At 41.5% G+C, this 14,551-nt stretch overlaps 1 protein-coding gene across 1 annotated transcript in view; it reads right to left on the bottom strand.

Moving 5' to 3' along the window:
- The window catches only part of frmd6 (FERM domain containing 6), a 118,992-nt gene that overhangs the window by 22,607 nt on the left and 81,834 nt on the right, over window positions 1-14,551 (bottom strand). The window contains exons 10-11 of the mRNA XM_059958061.1: window positions 10,032-10,206; window positions 4,987-5,322 (exon numbers count right to left, since the gene is read on the bottom strand). Of these exons, the coding sequence (XP_059814044.1) occupies window positions 4,987-5,322; window positions 10,032-10,206 (511 nt within the window). The remainder of the gene's footprint in view (window positions 1-4,986; window positions 5,323-10,031; window positions 10,207-14,551) is intronic.

Raw genomic sequence — 14,551 nt, forward strand, 5'->3', positions numbered from 1 at the left:
CTAATTATTCAGGTCCCCCCACCTGCTGGGAAGAGGACTGCAGTTTTCCCCAGCCTCAGCAATTTCTACACTTTTCAGTTTTAAATGAACATTTCTTCAATTTGCATTGATGTCACCTTGAAAAATCTTAGAATAATCATACATTTTAAATGATCGGTTTGGCTGTCATCAGACTTTCAGACACCTCCAGTCAATAGATCAAGACCATTTTGGAGGGAAGGCGAACGCCAAATGAAGGGAGGTTTACCATTGCAGAGGAATTGATGAGCTGATGGAGACGGCTAGATGTAAGAAGAATGAGCTCTAGAGCAGGCTCAGCTAGATCAAGACAGAGGAGATCCAAGAGACTGCAGACACTGGAATCTGGAGCAACTAACAAACGCCGGATTAAATCAGCAGATCAAGCAGCATCTGTTAGGGTGGGGAGGGGAAGGGAAAGGAAATGACTAAAATTTGGGTCAAAATCCTGTATCAGGACACATACATTCTAATGGCGGGTTCAACCCCAAAATGTCAACAATTCCTCACTCCCAGTCTGCACAGTTGCTGCTCAACTTGCTGAATTATGGCAGCAGTTTAATGGTTGCTTCACCTACATGAAATATTGGACGTATTCTCTCCTGAGGGAATCTAGAACTTTGTGTGTAAATAGTCACCCATTTTAGGTGCCTACAAAGCAGAATTTTTTCTCTCAGACACAAACTGCTGGTGGAACGCAGCAGGCCAGGCAGCATCTAAAGGGAGAAGCACTGTTGACATTTCGGGCCGAGACGTCGACAGTGCTTCTCCCTATAGATGCTGCCTGGCCTGCTGTGTTCCACCAGCATTTTGTGTGTGTTGCTTGAATTTCCAGCATCTGCAGATTTCCTCATGTTTCTTCTCTCAGAAAGATGCGAAAATGTCTGGACATCCCTGCTCTGGATAACAATGAAGAGGGCACAGAGTGCATGCAAGGCTGAAACAGACAGATCTGGGAATGTTAAAGGATTCAAAGATATTGGGGAAAGGATATTTAAGTGGAGCTGAGGCTAAGATCAGATCAGCTACCACCTTTCTGAATGAAGGTGCAGGCTCTAGGTGCTGGTAGCCCATTTCTGCTGCCATTTCCTGTGTTCTTGCAAAGTCAAATCGAATCGGAAACAGTTTTATAAACCATGATGTATTTTGCCAACATAATCCCAATCATGTAAGGTGCTCAAGAATGGATCAAAATCTCAGATGCCAGTGATCTGAAACAAAGAAAATGCCAGAAGCAGTCGGCTTTTCAATTCCTTCTCACTTTTTGAATTTTGATGAAGAATCATCAACCTGAATCGATTCAATTTCTTTCTCCACAGATGCTGCCTGACCAACTAAATACTTCTGATTTTTCTATTACTTCCAATTCTTGATACTTCTGGTTTATTATTCTACAGTTTTTGATGGTACCTCTGCATTTTATGAAATGCTTTGTAAAGGTTTTATTTCCTTAGAAGGATTTTTATAACTTTGAGCACCAAATCATCTTTCAATACAATGGTCAGAGCCTTTTCAATCCATTCTCTTTAAGGTATTGGATATCCTATAAAACGTGTGTAGTAAAGAAATGCTGGAACTGTAAAGTTCAAATTATGATCTCCTGGGTCTTTTGCAATATGTAATCTTAGTGTTCCAGTAGCCAAACATTTAAGTTCTTCAAAGTTTATATATCAGTCTGAAAGTAAGACAATCAAATAAGAATACCAAGATTAGGACTGAGTTCCCAAGACTGAAATTGTAGGACACAATGAAGGTTGAGAAAGATGAGGAAAACACCCCCTCCACCAGTGTGCAATGGCTGCAGTGAACTCCAAAAATGAACTACAATTACTCACCCAGACTACTCTGACAGCATCTCTCAACCCGTGATCGCTATCACCAAGAATGACAATGTCTTCAAGCACATGGAGACACCACCGCCTGCAGGTTCCATCCAAGTCACCCACTACCCTAACTTGGAAATATGTCGCCATCCGTCATTGCCTGTGGGCCTAAATCCTATCCGACAGTACAGTCAGGTGCCTTCACAAGGAGGACTACAGTCGTTCAAGAAGATGGTTCACCATCATTATCTCGCAAGCAACTAGGGACGGGAAATAATTGCTGGGTTTGCCAGGGATGTCCACATCCCTTAAATAAAAAGTGTTGAGATAAGGCTTATTGGCTTGTTATCAGCACAATTTAACTTTAACGAGAGAGTAAAATAACAGAGAAACTGATCAAACATGACCAAATCACAGAAAACATGGAGATGATTACTTTGGTACACTTGCTTTTGAATGTCTGGTGCGATCAGTTACTACAATGTGCTCTAGCTAGACAGTGCTCAGACTACCCTGGATGGAGCATGCTGATGGAAAGTCATCAAGTTGAAATGTTAACTTTGGTCTTCTTTCCAACAATGCTGCCTGAACTGCTTTGAACTTCACTCCCTTGATTTAATTGCAGCGAAGTCTGTATTATGGCATGTGTAGTGGCTGTTACCTCAGCAATGATAACAGCAGCTTGCAGAAAAAAAGTCCCAAGGGTCCTGACACAGCTTCAATCAGGAGAAAGGTGATGTTGAATTTCGGAAGGCAGTACCAGGCAGCACTAGGCAGCCAAATAAACACTCGGGTAAGTGGTAATCTAAACAGAGAGAAAACTGTTTAGGGAGCCAAATTGGTTGAAGGAATGGCCAATGAATGGGTGAAGATAGTGACAGTAGAGGTGACTTCTTCAAGTAGACCTGAAAGATGCTACAAATCCATGTATGAACAACGTGGAAAGGGACTCGGTCATGGGTTGGGGATCCTGATTTGGAGCCATTAAGAGACAAGTTCAGTGGGAAGAGAGGTAATGTGTGGTGAAGACCAGTTGACATTAAGGATAAACACAACAGTGTCATTCCTGAGGACTGTGCAAAATGGAGTATCCAAAGCTGAGCAGAGGAACAATGGAGTTCCTCTGAGCAGCCAATTTTCCCCTCTCTTTTCCAGACTCCCATTTTCGTTCACTTCTTGAGGCCACTTTAGAATATGCTTCATGTTAAAGGCAAGTATATAACAGAGATAACATGAAAGATCAGTTTTAGTTATTTATCCCTTTTCATTAGGTTGTTGCTAGCAGTCTGAGGTTTTTATCATTATTTATTACACACCTAGTACTCTGAGGGAATGAAAAACATTTATGACGATTCTTTCTCAACTTCAGAGTGTTGCAGAAAACAAATTTCTGAACAGCAGTTTCTGTTTGAAAGGAATGCAGCAGGGAAGAAGTGTACACTAGTGTTCCACAGACAGTAGGACCAGATTATTGTTGGTCAGGACAAAGGGTTTACTCCCTTAATGCTAAACAGAAGTGTGATCCTTTACATTCACTTTAGAGATCAGTCTTAACCAAGCTTCATCACTAAGTGACACTTGCAACAAGTCGCATAGTACACACTGAGGAATCAGCCTAGGCTATACATCTCCTGAATCAATACTCCATTTCTCTATTAGGTTTCCTAAAGAGAATCTCTCTCTATTTAAGTTAATTTTTTAAAGAATAATAAACACATCAGACTGCATCCAGTGGCCACCTGTCAAGATCCTCACAGTCACATTTGCTAAGAGTCCTCTGTGCAGATACTTACTTTCTACCAAGGGCTCCAACTGCAAAAAGAAGCAATGAGAGTGTATCTGATATCACAGACGTGATCAATTACACACTGGTTACCGGTGTTCAGCTCAGCAACTGGCAGTCAATTCACTGGTCATACCCGAGGTGTTGTCAGCCTCACAATCTTAAAGTAACAGGGAGCCAGACACAGACCTTTACCATTCACTGCAACCGACACCTGCAGCTAACATTAATCACAAGGCATGGTCACCTTAGCAACAGCCAGCTTTCTCCTCTCACCTGCCTTCATCTTGGATAAGACATGTCGCAAAGACAATCTGTGCGGAAGACGTGCTACAACTTCAAACTGAAAACCCTCCGTGCAATCACCTCTTGCCGCGCCACCTCCATTACGGGAGCCTTCAAGCACAAGGTCGGAAACTAAAGCCCTTCTTCTTCGTTGCTTTTTCACATTTGACTGTCATTTCTCCCCCCCACCTCAAATTTTGAAGGGGAATTGTCTTTGAAATATTTCCAAAATGATGAAGAGACATTGGCCTCTTTCTCTGTGAGCTCACTTGACGTACCTACAGTATCTCACATTTCAGCTCTTGTCTCCTTGTGCAGGTTAAATACTTTGTACAGACTCTGAAAAAACAATTAAACTGACCATTGTAGAAACAAATGGGCAAGAACAAACAGGTCAGTCAGACAGCTATACAAGCTATCTGTTTCTGAGTAATGGAAAGTCTAGTTTGTTTCAAGAACAATTCCTTGCACCAGACAAGTATGTTACAAAAAAAATTACAAATTTATTCTTTAAAAAGTATATTGCTGCAAACAAACTTGTAAATCAGAAATAATTCTCAATTGAAAGCATTTATCAAGATCAAACTACTATGTCCATTGTGACCCTCCACCACCTCATGACAATAGGAGGGTGTCCTCAAAGGTGATTCAATCAACAGCCTTCCAGGCCCTCTATTCCACCACCACTTCCTCGCAAGAACTGCAGTGAAAATTTCCGCAGTTCAGCCTTGCACAACAAAGTGACTCGTTCCATGGTTTGTTCAAAGTGTAATTAAGCAAAAGGTGTTACGCTTTCTCAGAAACACTCCCTCAGAGGCGTGCTCTGCAAACAGAACAGAACATGTCACACCATTCTTGACAAATAGAAGTCTTACAAAGGCAAACTGCTTGAAATTCTCTTTTCCATTCTCAAAGCAGAATGCCTGGCATGCAAAGAAGCCATTATGCTTGCTGTCTTATTTTACTTGTTAATCATATCTGTTTGTACAGAAGTGTCTGTGTTAGGTTTTACCATAGTAATAACAAGCAAATGAAGCGGATGCAATGGTAGCTTGCAGCACTATCCAGTTGGATTACCATCATCCTGTGAGTCATCCTCTATTCTGTCTTTCCCACCACTCTCAACGCCCGAGGTGTGTGAGCTGCCATGGCTGGTCATTGAGTTGCAGGACTTGAGTTTCCGATGAAGGATGTGTCCACTGAAACTGTCCTCTGGTCCAAGGTCCCTGTGTTTGGTGTCCGCCTCAATGCCCGAAGTGTGAGAACTGCCGTGGCTGGCTGTAGAGTGCCTGGAAAGACGTTTATGTTTCATGCTGCCTGCACTGCTGCCACTGGCTCTCGATCGCTTCTCCAGATGTTCAATATCCATTTCCATGGTGTCACTGATGTAAGATTCTCTGTACTGCTTCTTTTCTTCAAAGAGAACAATAATAGCATGTTTACTTCTAACACATTCATTAAATAAATGCAGCAACACATATTTCTATTCATATAATTTTTTAAAAATCAATAAAAAAAGATTGAAATGAAAAAAAAACACGTATTTCCCACAAAATTCCATGCAAAATGTGTCCTCATACCAGGCTGACACTGTATTAAGCTAATTTTTAAATGGTAAATTAAATTCATAATTAAATCTGAGAGAAATTATAGCATTAAAATCAATTAAAAATGTTCAAGCAGTGTGCTTTTCTAAAACCCATGAACAAATTATGCAAAAACCCCAATAGGACGTTTCTTACTTAGCTGCTCATGTCAGTGCTGATGCAGCCTCTGATATGAATTTTAAGCAAATACCCCAATAACACAATTAATCTCATTGTTACATCTCTGCATAAACACATCAACACTGAGAATAGTTATGGTCTTCAAATAAAACCACCACTGAATGCATTAAAATATTCAAAGAATAATGCAATGAATTAAATGAATCACACAAGGCCACTGACTGGGTGAACTGTACACTGAACAAAAATGTTTGGAAAGCACTTTGGGGAACTGTGTGAAGCCTTTGACCACATACATTCTGTGTAATGAGCTTTATATGAAATTCCACCACAGCTAAAAACACAGGCTAAAGCAGCACACTATGGAATAGATAGCACCAGTTTTATGAAAGGCAGAACAGTTCAACACCATCACCCCAGTACTAATCAACAAGCTCCAAAATCTGGGCCTCTGTACATCCCTCTGCAACTTGATCCTTGACCTCCCCATCAGGAGAACACAGTCAGTGCCGATTGAAAATCACCTCCTTGCTGACAATCAACACTGGAACACCTCAAGGATGCCTGCTTCGCTCAGTGCTCTACTCTCTCTACACCCACAACTTGTGCTAAGTGCAGCCCAAATAAATCTGCCGAGGATACACTATCGTTAGAATTTCAGATGGTGAGGAGGCACCGTACAGAAGTGAAATAGAGAGGTGCTGAAGAGATTGTGGAGGCATTAGTAATGATATTTCACGGATCAACGAATTCTGGCATGGAAAATTGGAAATGTCACTCTATGGAGGGAGAGAGGCAGAAGAAAGGAAATTATAGGCTAGCTAGTCTGACCTCAGAGGTTGGGCAGATGTTGAAGTTGATTATTAATGTGGTTTCGGGGGTGTTAGAGGCATGTGATAAAATATGTTGAGGTCAACATGGCTTCCTTAAGGAAAATCTTGCCTGACAAATCTGTTGGAATTCTTTGAAGAAATAACAAGCAGGATAGACAAAGGAGAATTGGTTGATGTTGTGTACTTGGATTTTCAAAAGGCTTTTGACAAGGTGAGGTGGTTTAATAAGTTAAGAGCCCATGGTATTACAGGAAATATACAAGCACGGATACAGCTTTGGCTGACTGGCAGGAAGCAAGGAATGGGAATATAGGGACCCTATATTCTGGTTAACTGCAAGAGACTAGTGGTGTTCCACAGGGATTTGTGTTGGGACCTGATCTTTTTACATTATACGTCAACGATTTGGATGACTGAATTGATGACTCTGTGGCCAAGATTGGAGGGAATACAAAGATAGGTGGAGGGGCAGGTAGTTTTGAGGAAGCAGAGAGGCTACAGAAGGACTTAGATTAGGAGAATGGGCAAAGAAATAGCAGATGGAATAAAATGTTGGGGAATGTATGGTCATGCACTTTGGACAATTATCTAAGTGGAGAGAGAATTCTGAGGTGCAAAGGGACTTGAGAATGCTTGTGCAGGATTCCGTAAAGGTTAATAGGCAGGCTGAGTCAGTGGTGAGGAAGGCAAATACAATATTAGCATTCATTTCGAGAAGACTTGAAAATAAAAGCAAGGATTTAATTTTGAGGCTTTTTGGGCACTGATGAGACTTCACGGAGTATCATGAGCAGTTTTGGGGCCTCTAAGAAAGGATACGCTGACATTGGAGAGGGTTCAAAGGAGGTTTGCAGGAGGTGGTTCTGGAATTGAAAGGTTTATCATATGAGAAGCACCTGATGGCCCTAAGCCTATACTCACCAGAATTAAGAAGAATGGGGGGGGAGGAGGGGGAGGGAAATCTCATTTAAACCTATCCAATGCTGAAAGTCCTAGATAGAGTGATGTTTCCTCTGGTAGGGGAGTCAAAGAAACAAAGGATACAGCCTCAGAATAGAAGAATGTCCATTTAGAACAGAGATGAGGAGAGATTTCTTTAGCCAGAGAGTGGCATGTCTGTGGAATACATTGCCACAGGCAGCTGTGAAGGCCATGTCATTGGGTATATTTAAGGCAGATGTTGATATATGTTTGATTAGTCCGGGCAAGAAGGAATATAGCGAGAAGGCAGGAGATGGGGCTCAGAGGGAAATGGATTAGTCACGATAAAATGGCAGAGCAAACCTGATGGGCCAAATGGCCTAATTTTGCTCTTATATCTTACAGTCTCCAGCTGGTTGATTGGTGACCAAACAACAACCTTGCACTCAACATCAGTAAGACCAAGACAATGACTGTGGACTTCAGGAGGGGGAAGTCGAGGAAACACACACCAGCCCTCATTGAGGGATTGGCAGTGCAAAGGGAGACCAGTTTCAAGTTCCTGGGTATCAACATCTCTGATCTATCCTGGGCCCAACAAATTGATGCAATTATAAAAAAGGCACAACAGTGGCTAGATTTCATGAAAAGTTTGAGGAGACATTGCATGTCACCAAAGACTCTTGCAAATTACTACAGATGTACCATGAAGAACGTTCTAACTGGTTGCATCGTCGTCTGGCATGGTGGGACCACCACACAGGATCAGAAAAAGCTGAGAGAAGCTGCAGACTGAGCAGCTCCATCATGGGCACTAGTCTCAGGGGCATCTTCCAAAAGCGATGCGTCAGAAAGGTGGTATTTGTCATTAAGGACCCCCATCACACCTCTTCTCCTTGTTAGCATCAAGGAGGAGGTATAGAAAGTTGAAGACACACACTCAATGTTTTAGGAACAGTTTCTTTCCCACTGTCATCAGACAATGAACCCATGTAGACTACATCACTTTAAAAAAAAATTATTCTCTTTCTGCATTACTTAAATATATACTAAACACCTGGGCAAAAACCTTTCCACCGTCAGCTCTGCCACGACATTCTCCATCTTGGAGTTGATTCCTCTTAGCATTGGACCCAGGCAGAGCAACAAGCTCAGTGAGGAGGTGATATGGAGACGTACAAACTGGTGTCCAGTAATGGCAAGCATCTCATTTGTTCAGTGTCTGAAGAGGGGTTAGTCAGACACATGATCAAATATCATGAAGATATCGGCAAAGAGGGGACACAAGTTGGAGTGAACGCAAAGAACCATATGCCTGCAAGATGATAATGTGCAGAATAAAGAATGTAACTGTGGAGGAATGGTGTAAATAAGTGTTTGATAGTCAGCATGGACAGTGAGCTGTAGGGCTGTTTCAATGCTGTATTCTTCTACAGTCTACAACAGTAAAGCTGATCAGCTTGAGAAACAAAGGTGGCTCAGTTCTGGAGTTAAGGCATGCTTCGTTGTGATCAGCCTGTTCCTTCACAAGAATAGTGTACAAGTGATGGGAAGATGTGCACTGCACACAGCCTGATGACACCACACACACTCATGTTCCAGTTCAAGCACATGTCCTCTATGAGCATCCGAAGGCATCTTTCTAATCCAGTTTCAGATAAAATCGCCTGCACAGTGTACAGACCACCACATCAGGTGGCAGAATTACAAACTGTTGCCTTTTGTAAGCTTAGAAACAACAATGTTCCAGATGGTGTCTCCTGGAAATTCAAACATCACACCTAAAATATATCTAATATTTTCTGCCTAGTTCATTAAATTTCACAGTGCTATAGGTTTTGTTGTAATTAAAAAACTAACTAACATACTAGTAATTTTAGGTAAGTGGTCCAAGCATGACTCACTTTAGAGCAGAAAACATTAGCATTGTCTCACTGAAGACAAATGACATGCCACTTCTCACATTTCTCCTGGCAGAGCTGAAAAAGCAACAAGATCATCGCATTGATCTGCAGAGAGTTGTGGACACAGCCTGGTCCTCCTCTGACAGCATCTACAAAAAGCACTGCCTGAAGGAGGTGCCATTTATCATCAACAATCTCACCATGCCTCCTCTCCATGCTACTGTCGAGCAAAAGACACAGAAGCCTAAACACAAGAGACGGTGGAAATAATGAACAACACCCCCCCACCCCCCCCGAGGAACAACAAATCAAGCAAAGCAGCATCTATGGAAGGGAATAAACAGTTGACGTTTTGAGCCGAGATCCTTCGTCAGTCCTGACTTGATGAGACACGGAAGCATGAAGCCCCACACCATGAGGTTTAGAAACAGCTAATTTCCTCCAAACATCAGGTTCTTGGCACAACTGTATTCCCACCTCTTGCACTATTATATCTTGTCCATTTTTGCACTGATTTCACATTTTCAATAGCTGTTTTTCCTCTTCATTGACTTGTATAATTTATGCTTTGAGTGCTGTCTGAACCCTGGGCAACAAGCAAGTTTTTCATTTCGCCTGAACCTCATTATATCTGTGCACATGTCAAATTCAACCTGACAAACAGAACAGGAACACTCCATGAAATTTCAAGCTCAACTAGTCACAGTACTTCTAAAATAGTTGGATTTTAAGCATACCTTCATTCTCTTCCAGTTTCCGGACCTGTCGTAGGACAGGCTGCAGGTTCATGTAGAGACGATGGCTGTTACTGAGGAGCTGAAGCAGATGCCTGGAACGCATGGGACAGCCAGTGTAGTAAATGAGTTTTCTAGCAGAAGGCAAACCATCTGGCAGGATCTCAAATTTCTTCCCCTGTAAACATAGGAAAAGTTCTGCGTGATCAGCAAACCAAAACAAAAACCATATACAACTTTAAACTTGGGTAATCAATTCAATACCATTTGTAATGAATTATACAGTAAATCAATTTAACAATAGAAGTTTAAGATTCAAGAATGATTATTGTCATTCTTGACAATAAACAACAGGTGAAAAGGAGAACAAAAGGATTGTTAGTCTGGATCTTGAGCATTATTGAAAAACACAATAAGCTTAAGGAACACAAAAACATAATAAATATAAATATGTAAGATTACTTACATACATAGAGAGATTGCATATACATAAAGTGACACTAGGTACAGGAGTACTTGTACACAAGGCAAGTCTGATAGGGAGTGATAATGCTGTGGTGGCGATGGGTTAATGGGTGGAGGTATTGATCGTTCTGATGGCTTGGGGAAGTAACTGGTTTTGAGTCTGGTGGTCCTGGCGTGGATGCTGCATTAGGGTGGGGGGGGGAGGCGGAAGCATGATGCTTCATGATAAATGGTACTTGCAAATATTTCTAAAGAATTACCTATGACTAAAACCATTCTTCAAGAACTCAAAAAGAACATCTCAGTATGTTACACAATCCCAAGATATGCATTTGTGAAGAGGAAATTTGGTGCAAATGATTATATGGAAGTATAGTACCACTTTTAATCAAGTTTCTCTGCTCAGAAAATGGTAAATTTCCATCATACAAGCCTTGCTTGTTGAGATTTCACTATGCCTGGGAGATGTAGAAGTGCACCATTGTACCAAGCACTGTGCTAAAGTATATCTTTAGTGATCAGCTGTGAGCACTTAAAGTAAAAGTATTATATGGATACTTTTAGAATAGTTGCATGAAATACTGTTGGGTCAATACATTCATACTCAGGGGTGTAGCCCATTGGAATGAAGTTTCTGATCTCAAGTGCTCTCTCTCAAAGAGTGTGCAAAGGCCAACAGCTTCACAACAGAGTGAGAATAAAATGGCCCAATGACTGACCACCTAGTTGTTTGCCTGAAAGGACAAAGCATCACACAGGAGACTGGATACATTATACTGTATACTTTTAATGGATGAGTGGAGGTGTATAGAAGGAATAAAACACTCCATCTGGAGTGCGGGCAACCAAAGTTTAGAGTCTATTGACCTTGGAGAGTTTGAATCATTCAGATCAAAGTTGTGGAAACACCAGTAAGGCGTCCCAGTTTCTTGAGCACGTGAATTATTATGAGTGGTCAGAGGGAGTGCCCTAAGGCCCTATGGATATTGACAGGAAATGTAAGCAGAAACGAAGGTCCAACCTGTTTTCTGGCTCTTTAGCTGCACTCTCATTGGGAATTCCACAGAAGGGTACTGGAAAAATCACATAATTTTGGCACTGGTGGGGCCACAATTTTGGCATGCACATTTAAATTAAAACTATTTTTCATTTGCTGAGATAGTTAAAATATTTGAAATTAAGACAAGACTGGCACTGTAATGAAGTAGTAAGCATTTCTGTCACGTAGGCCAATGGTCCACCTTCAGTCCTGACCTCTGATACAACCTGTGTGGGCCCAGCACATTTGGAGATATAGAAACATAGAAAACCTACAGCATAATACAGGCCCTTCGGCCTACTAAGCTGTGCCGAACATGTCCTTACCTTAGAAATTACCTAGGGTTACCCATAGCCCTCTATTTTTCTAAATGACTACGTTCTTCCGATGACCACATAGATTTCCTTCAGGTAGTATGCTCCCACGTGCCAAAGAAGAGTTGACACATTAATCGATTGCTGTGACTTGCACCTTGAGTTGATGGGCGGCAAGAAAATGGGAGGGGAGTTGATGGGAACATGAGGGACAATAAATTGTGGGGGAATGGGAACTTTGCAAGAGCTAACGTAGATTGGTTGGGAGGATTGGCCCCCTTCTTCGCTGTAAGAAAACATTTAAAATGAAATAACCAGCCAAAAGCAGACAACTCCTAAACACAGGAGTCTGCAGGTGCTGGGAATCCGTTGCAACACACACAAAATGCAGGAGGAACTTGCAGGTCAGGCAGCCTCTATGGAAAGGAATAAACAAGTCAAAGTTCTGGCCCAAGATAAGGTTCTCAGCCTGAGAAATTGACTATCTCTTCCTCTGGAAGGTCAACTTCTGCTATTTTTCAGCCTTTTGACACCTAACAGTCCAATGTATTCAGCATGATGAATATTCAACATTCAGAGGATGAGCACATCACCAGCACTTGTTGTCCCTTACAAATCACTTCTAAAAATCGCTAAAGGTTCTCCTCAGCACTGCTAGATATAAAATTCCAGGAATTAGACAGGAGAGTAAGGGAGATGTATTTCCAGGCCATGGCTCTCAGGAAACAGACTGATATAAGGTCACTTGCTGGCGTTCCTCTTCTACATCATGGAGGAATTCTTGCTAAGCTGCATCTTATAGTTGGTACACGTTGGAGACACAGTGCAGTAGCAATGGAGGGCGTAAAGGTGTAGGGTGGTGAATGGAGTGCCAGTCAAACAAAAGGCTTTATCTTTGATGATATCAGATACCCTGAATGTTGCTAAACCAGCACTGCTATGGGCAAGGGGAGAGTATTTCAATAGAGATTTGCTTTGTGCCTTCAAGATGGTGAAAAGATTTACAGAAATAGACTGAATCAATTCTGTTGCATATTTAGAATCTTGCTTGCTCTTGTAGTCACAGTATTTATGTGGCTGGTCCAATTTAGCTTTTAATTAATGATAACTTCCCAGAATGTTGATAGTGAAACCTTAGACAATGTCAAGAGGAGTTGCTAGATCTGCCTTAATTGGAGAAAGCCATTGTCAGACACAATGTAGCATAAAAATTACTTCCAGTTATCTGCCCATGCCTGAATATTGTCCAGATTCCGCTACACAAAGGGACTCTCTTATTATCAATAGAACTGATCATAATGATTAACAATCAATATTACTTCCAATGGAGGGACAATCATTGGTGAAGAGATTAATATGGTTGCACTGAGGAACTCCTGCATTGTCATTGGACTTGCACAACCATGACAAGATGCTGGGGCTGTGTACAGTTTGGACAGGTGAATAGCTTAACCCAATTTCCTTTGACTTCCGTTTTACTTTGGCCCTTTAATGTTACACTCAGCAAAGGGATGCCTTGGAAACATGGCAGTCAGTCATTTTTTTTTAAATCACCCTAATTTAACAAAGCTTAGATCAAAGCTGTAATGTGATCCTGCGTGCTTGGCCCATGATGGAGCCCCAAAAAAAGAGCAAGGTAAAGCTGAGTTCTATTAAGCAGCGTTGTCAACGTTACTTCCATCACTGTTTTCATGGTTGAGAGTTGATTAATGGGGCAGTAATTGGTCAGATTGGATTTACCTGGATTTTTGAGAACAGGCCACATCTTTGAAATGAAGGTAATCACAGAACTGATGAAGTGTCTTGCCCCAAAACAGTGACTCTTCATTCCTTTCTATAGATGCTGCATGACCTGTTGAATTCCCTCAGTGGTTTGTGGGTGTTACCTTGGAAACATTCCACAGTTTGGAATACTTGCAATGTTGTAACTAACATGAAATATTTTAAGAGGACTGGCTAGCTCTGGAACAGATCTTTAGCACTTAACATTTTGAATGCAAGGTGAATTATTTTTCAGACTGTGGGAATAAAAACTTGGCAGCACAGCTATGCAGATGTGTGGAGATGAACAGTAATTTCCTCAAATCACTGTGTCACGCAGGTATTTAAATCTTCATGGTTGTGCTTTTATTGGCAGCTATCTGACGATGATTTTCTCTGCTAGAAACCTGCCAGCTGGGCAAATTAGTTAAATCATTTGTGGTTTGATGGAATGTCACCACTAAGGTTGTGTTAGAGTATACATAAACTCTATGGTAGCGTAGCGTTTAGTGAGATACTATTGTCATTTGGGGTCTTCCCGAGTTCAACTCTGGTGCCATTCTGCGAGAAGTCTCTATATGCCCTCCCGTGGAATGCCTGGGATTTCCCCAGTGCTCCGGTTTCCTCCCACAGTCCAAAGGTGTACTGGGTAGGATAATTAGTCATTGTGACTTGTCCCGTGATTAGGTTAGGGTTAATGGGGTTTGTTGGGGCTTGAAGTTACTGAAGCGGCCTACTCTTGTGCTGTATCACTGAAATAAATAAATGTATTTTGAATTAATTTGTCTACAAGGCAACTACATTTACATTAAAACTAATAATTTTGCACCCTGAAAGGCAGATATTCAGGATTTTTACTCCTATTATTATGCCATTATGCTTAAAGGGGGTGTTAGAAGATGGCCCCTGTATGTTTGCAAGGATGCAAAAACTGGGTCCTGATG

This window comes from Hypanus sabinus, chromosome 2 (genome assembly GCF_030144855.1).
Source record: "Hypanus sabinus isolate sHypSab1 chromosome 2, sHypSab1.hap1, whole genome shotgun sequence".
Classification (NCBI taxonomy): Eukaryota; Metazoa; Chordata; class Chondrichthyes; order Myliobatiformes; family Dasyatidae; genus Hypanus; species Hypanus sabinus.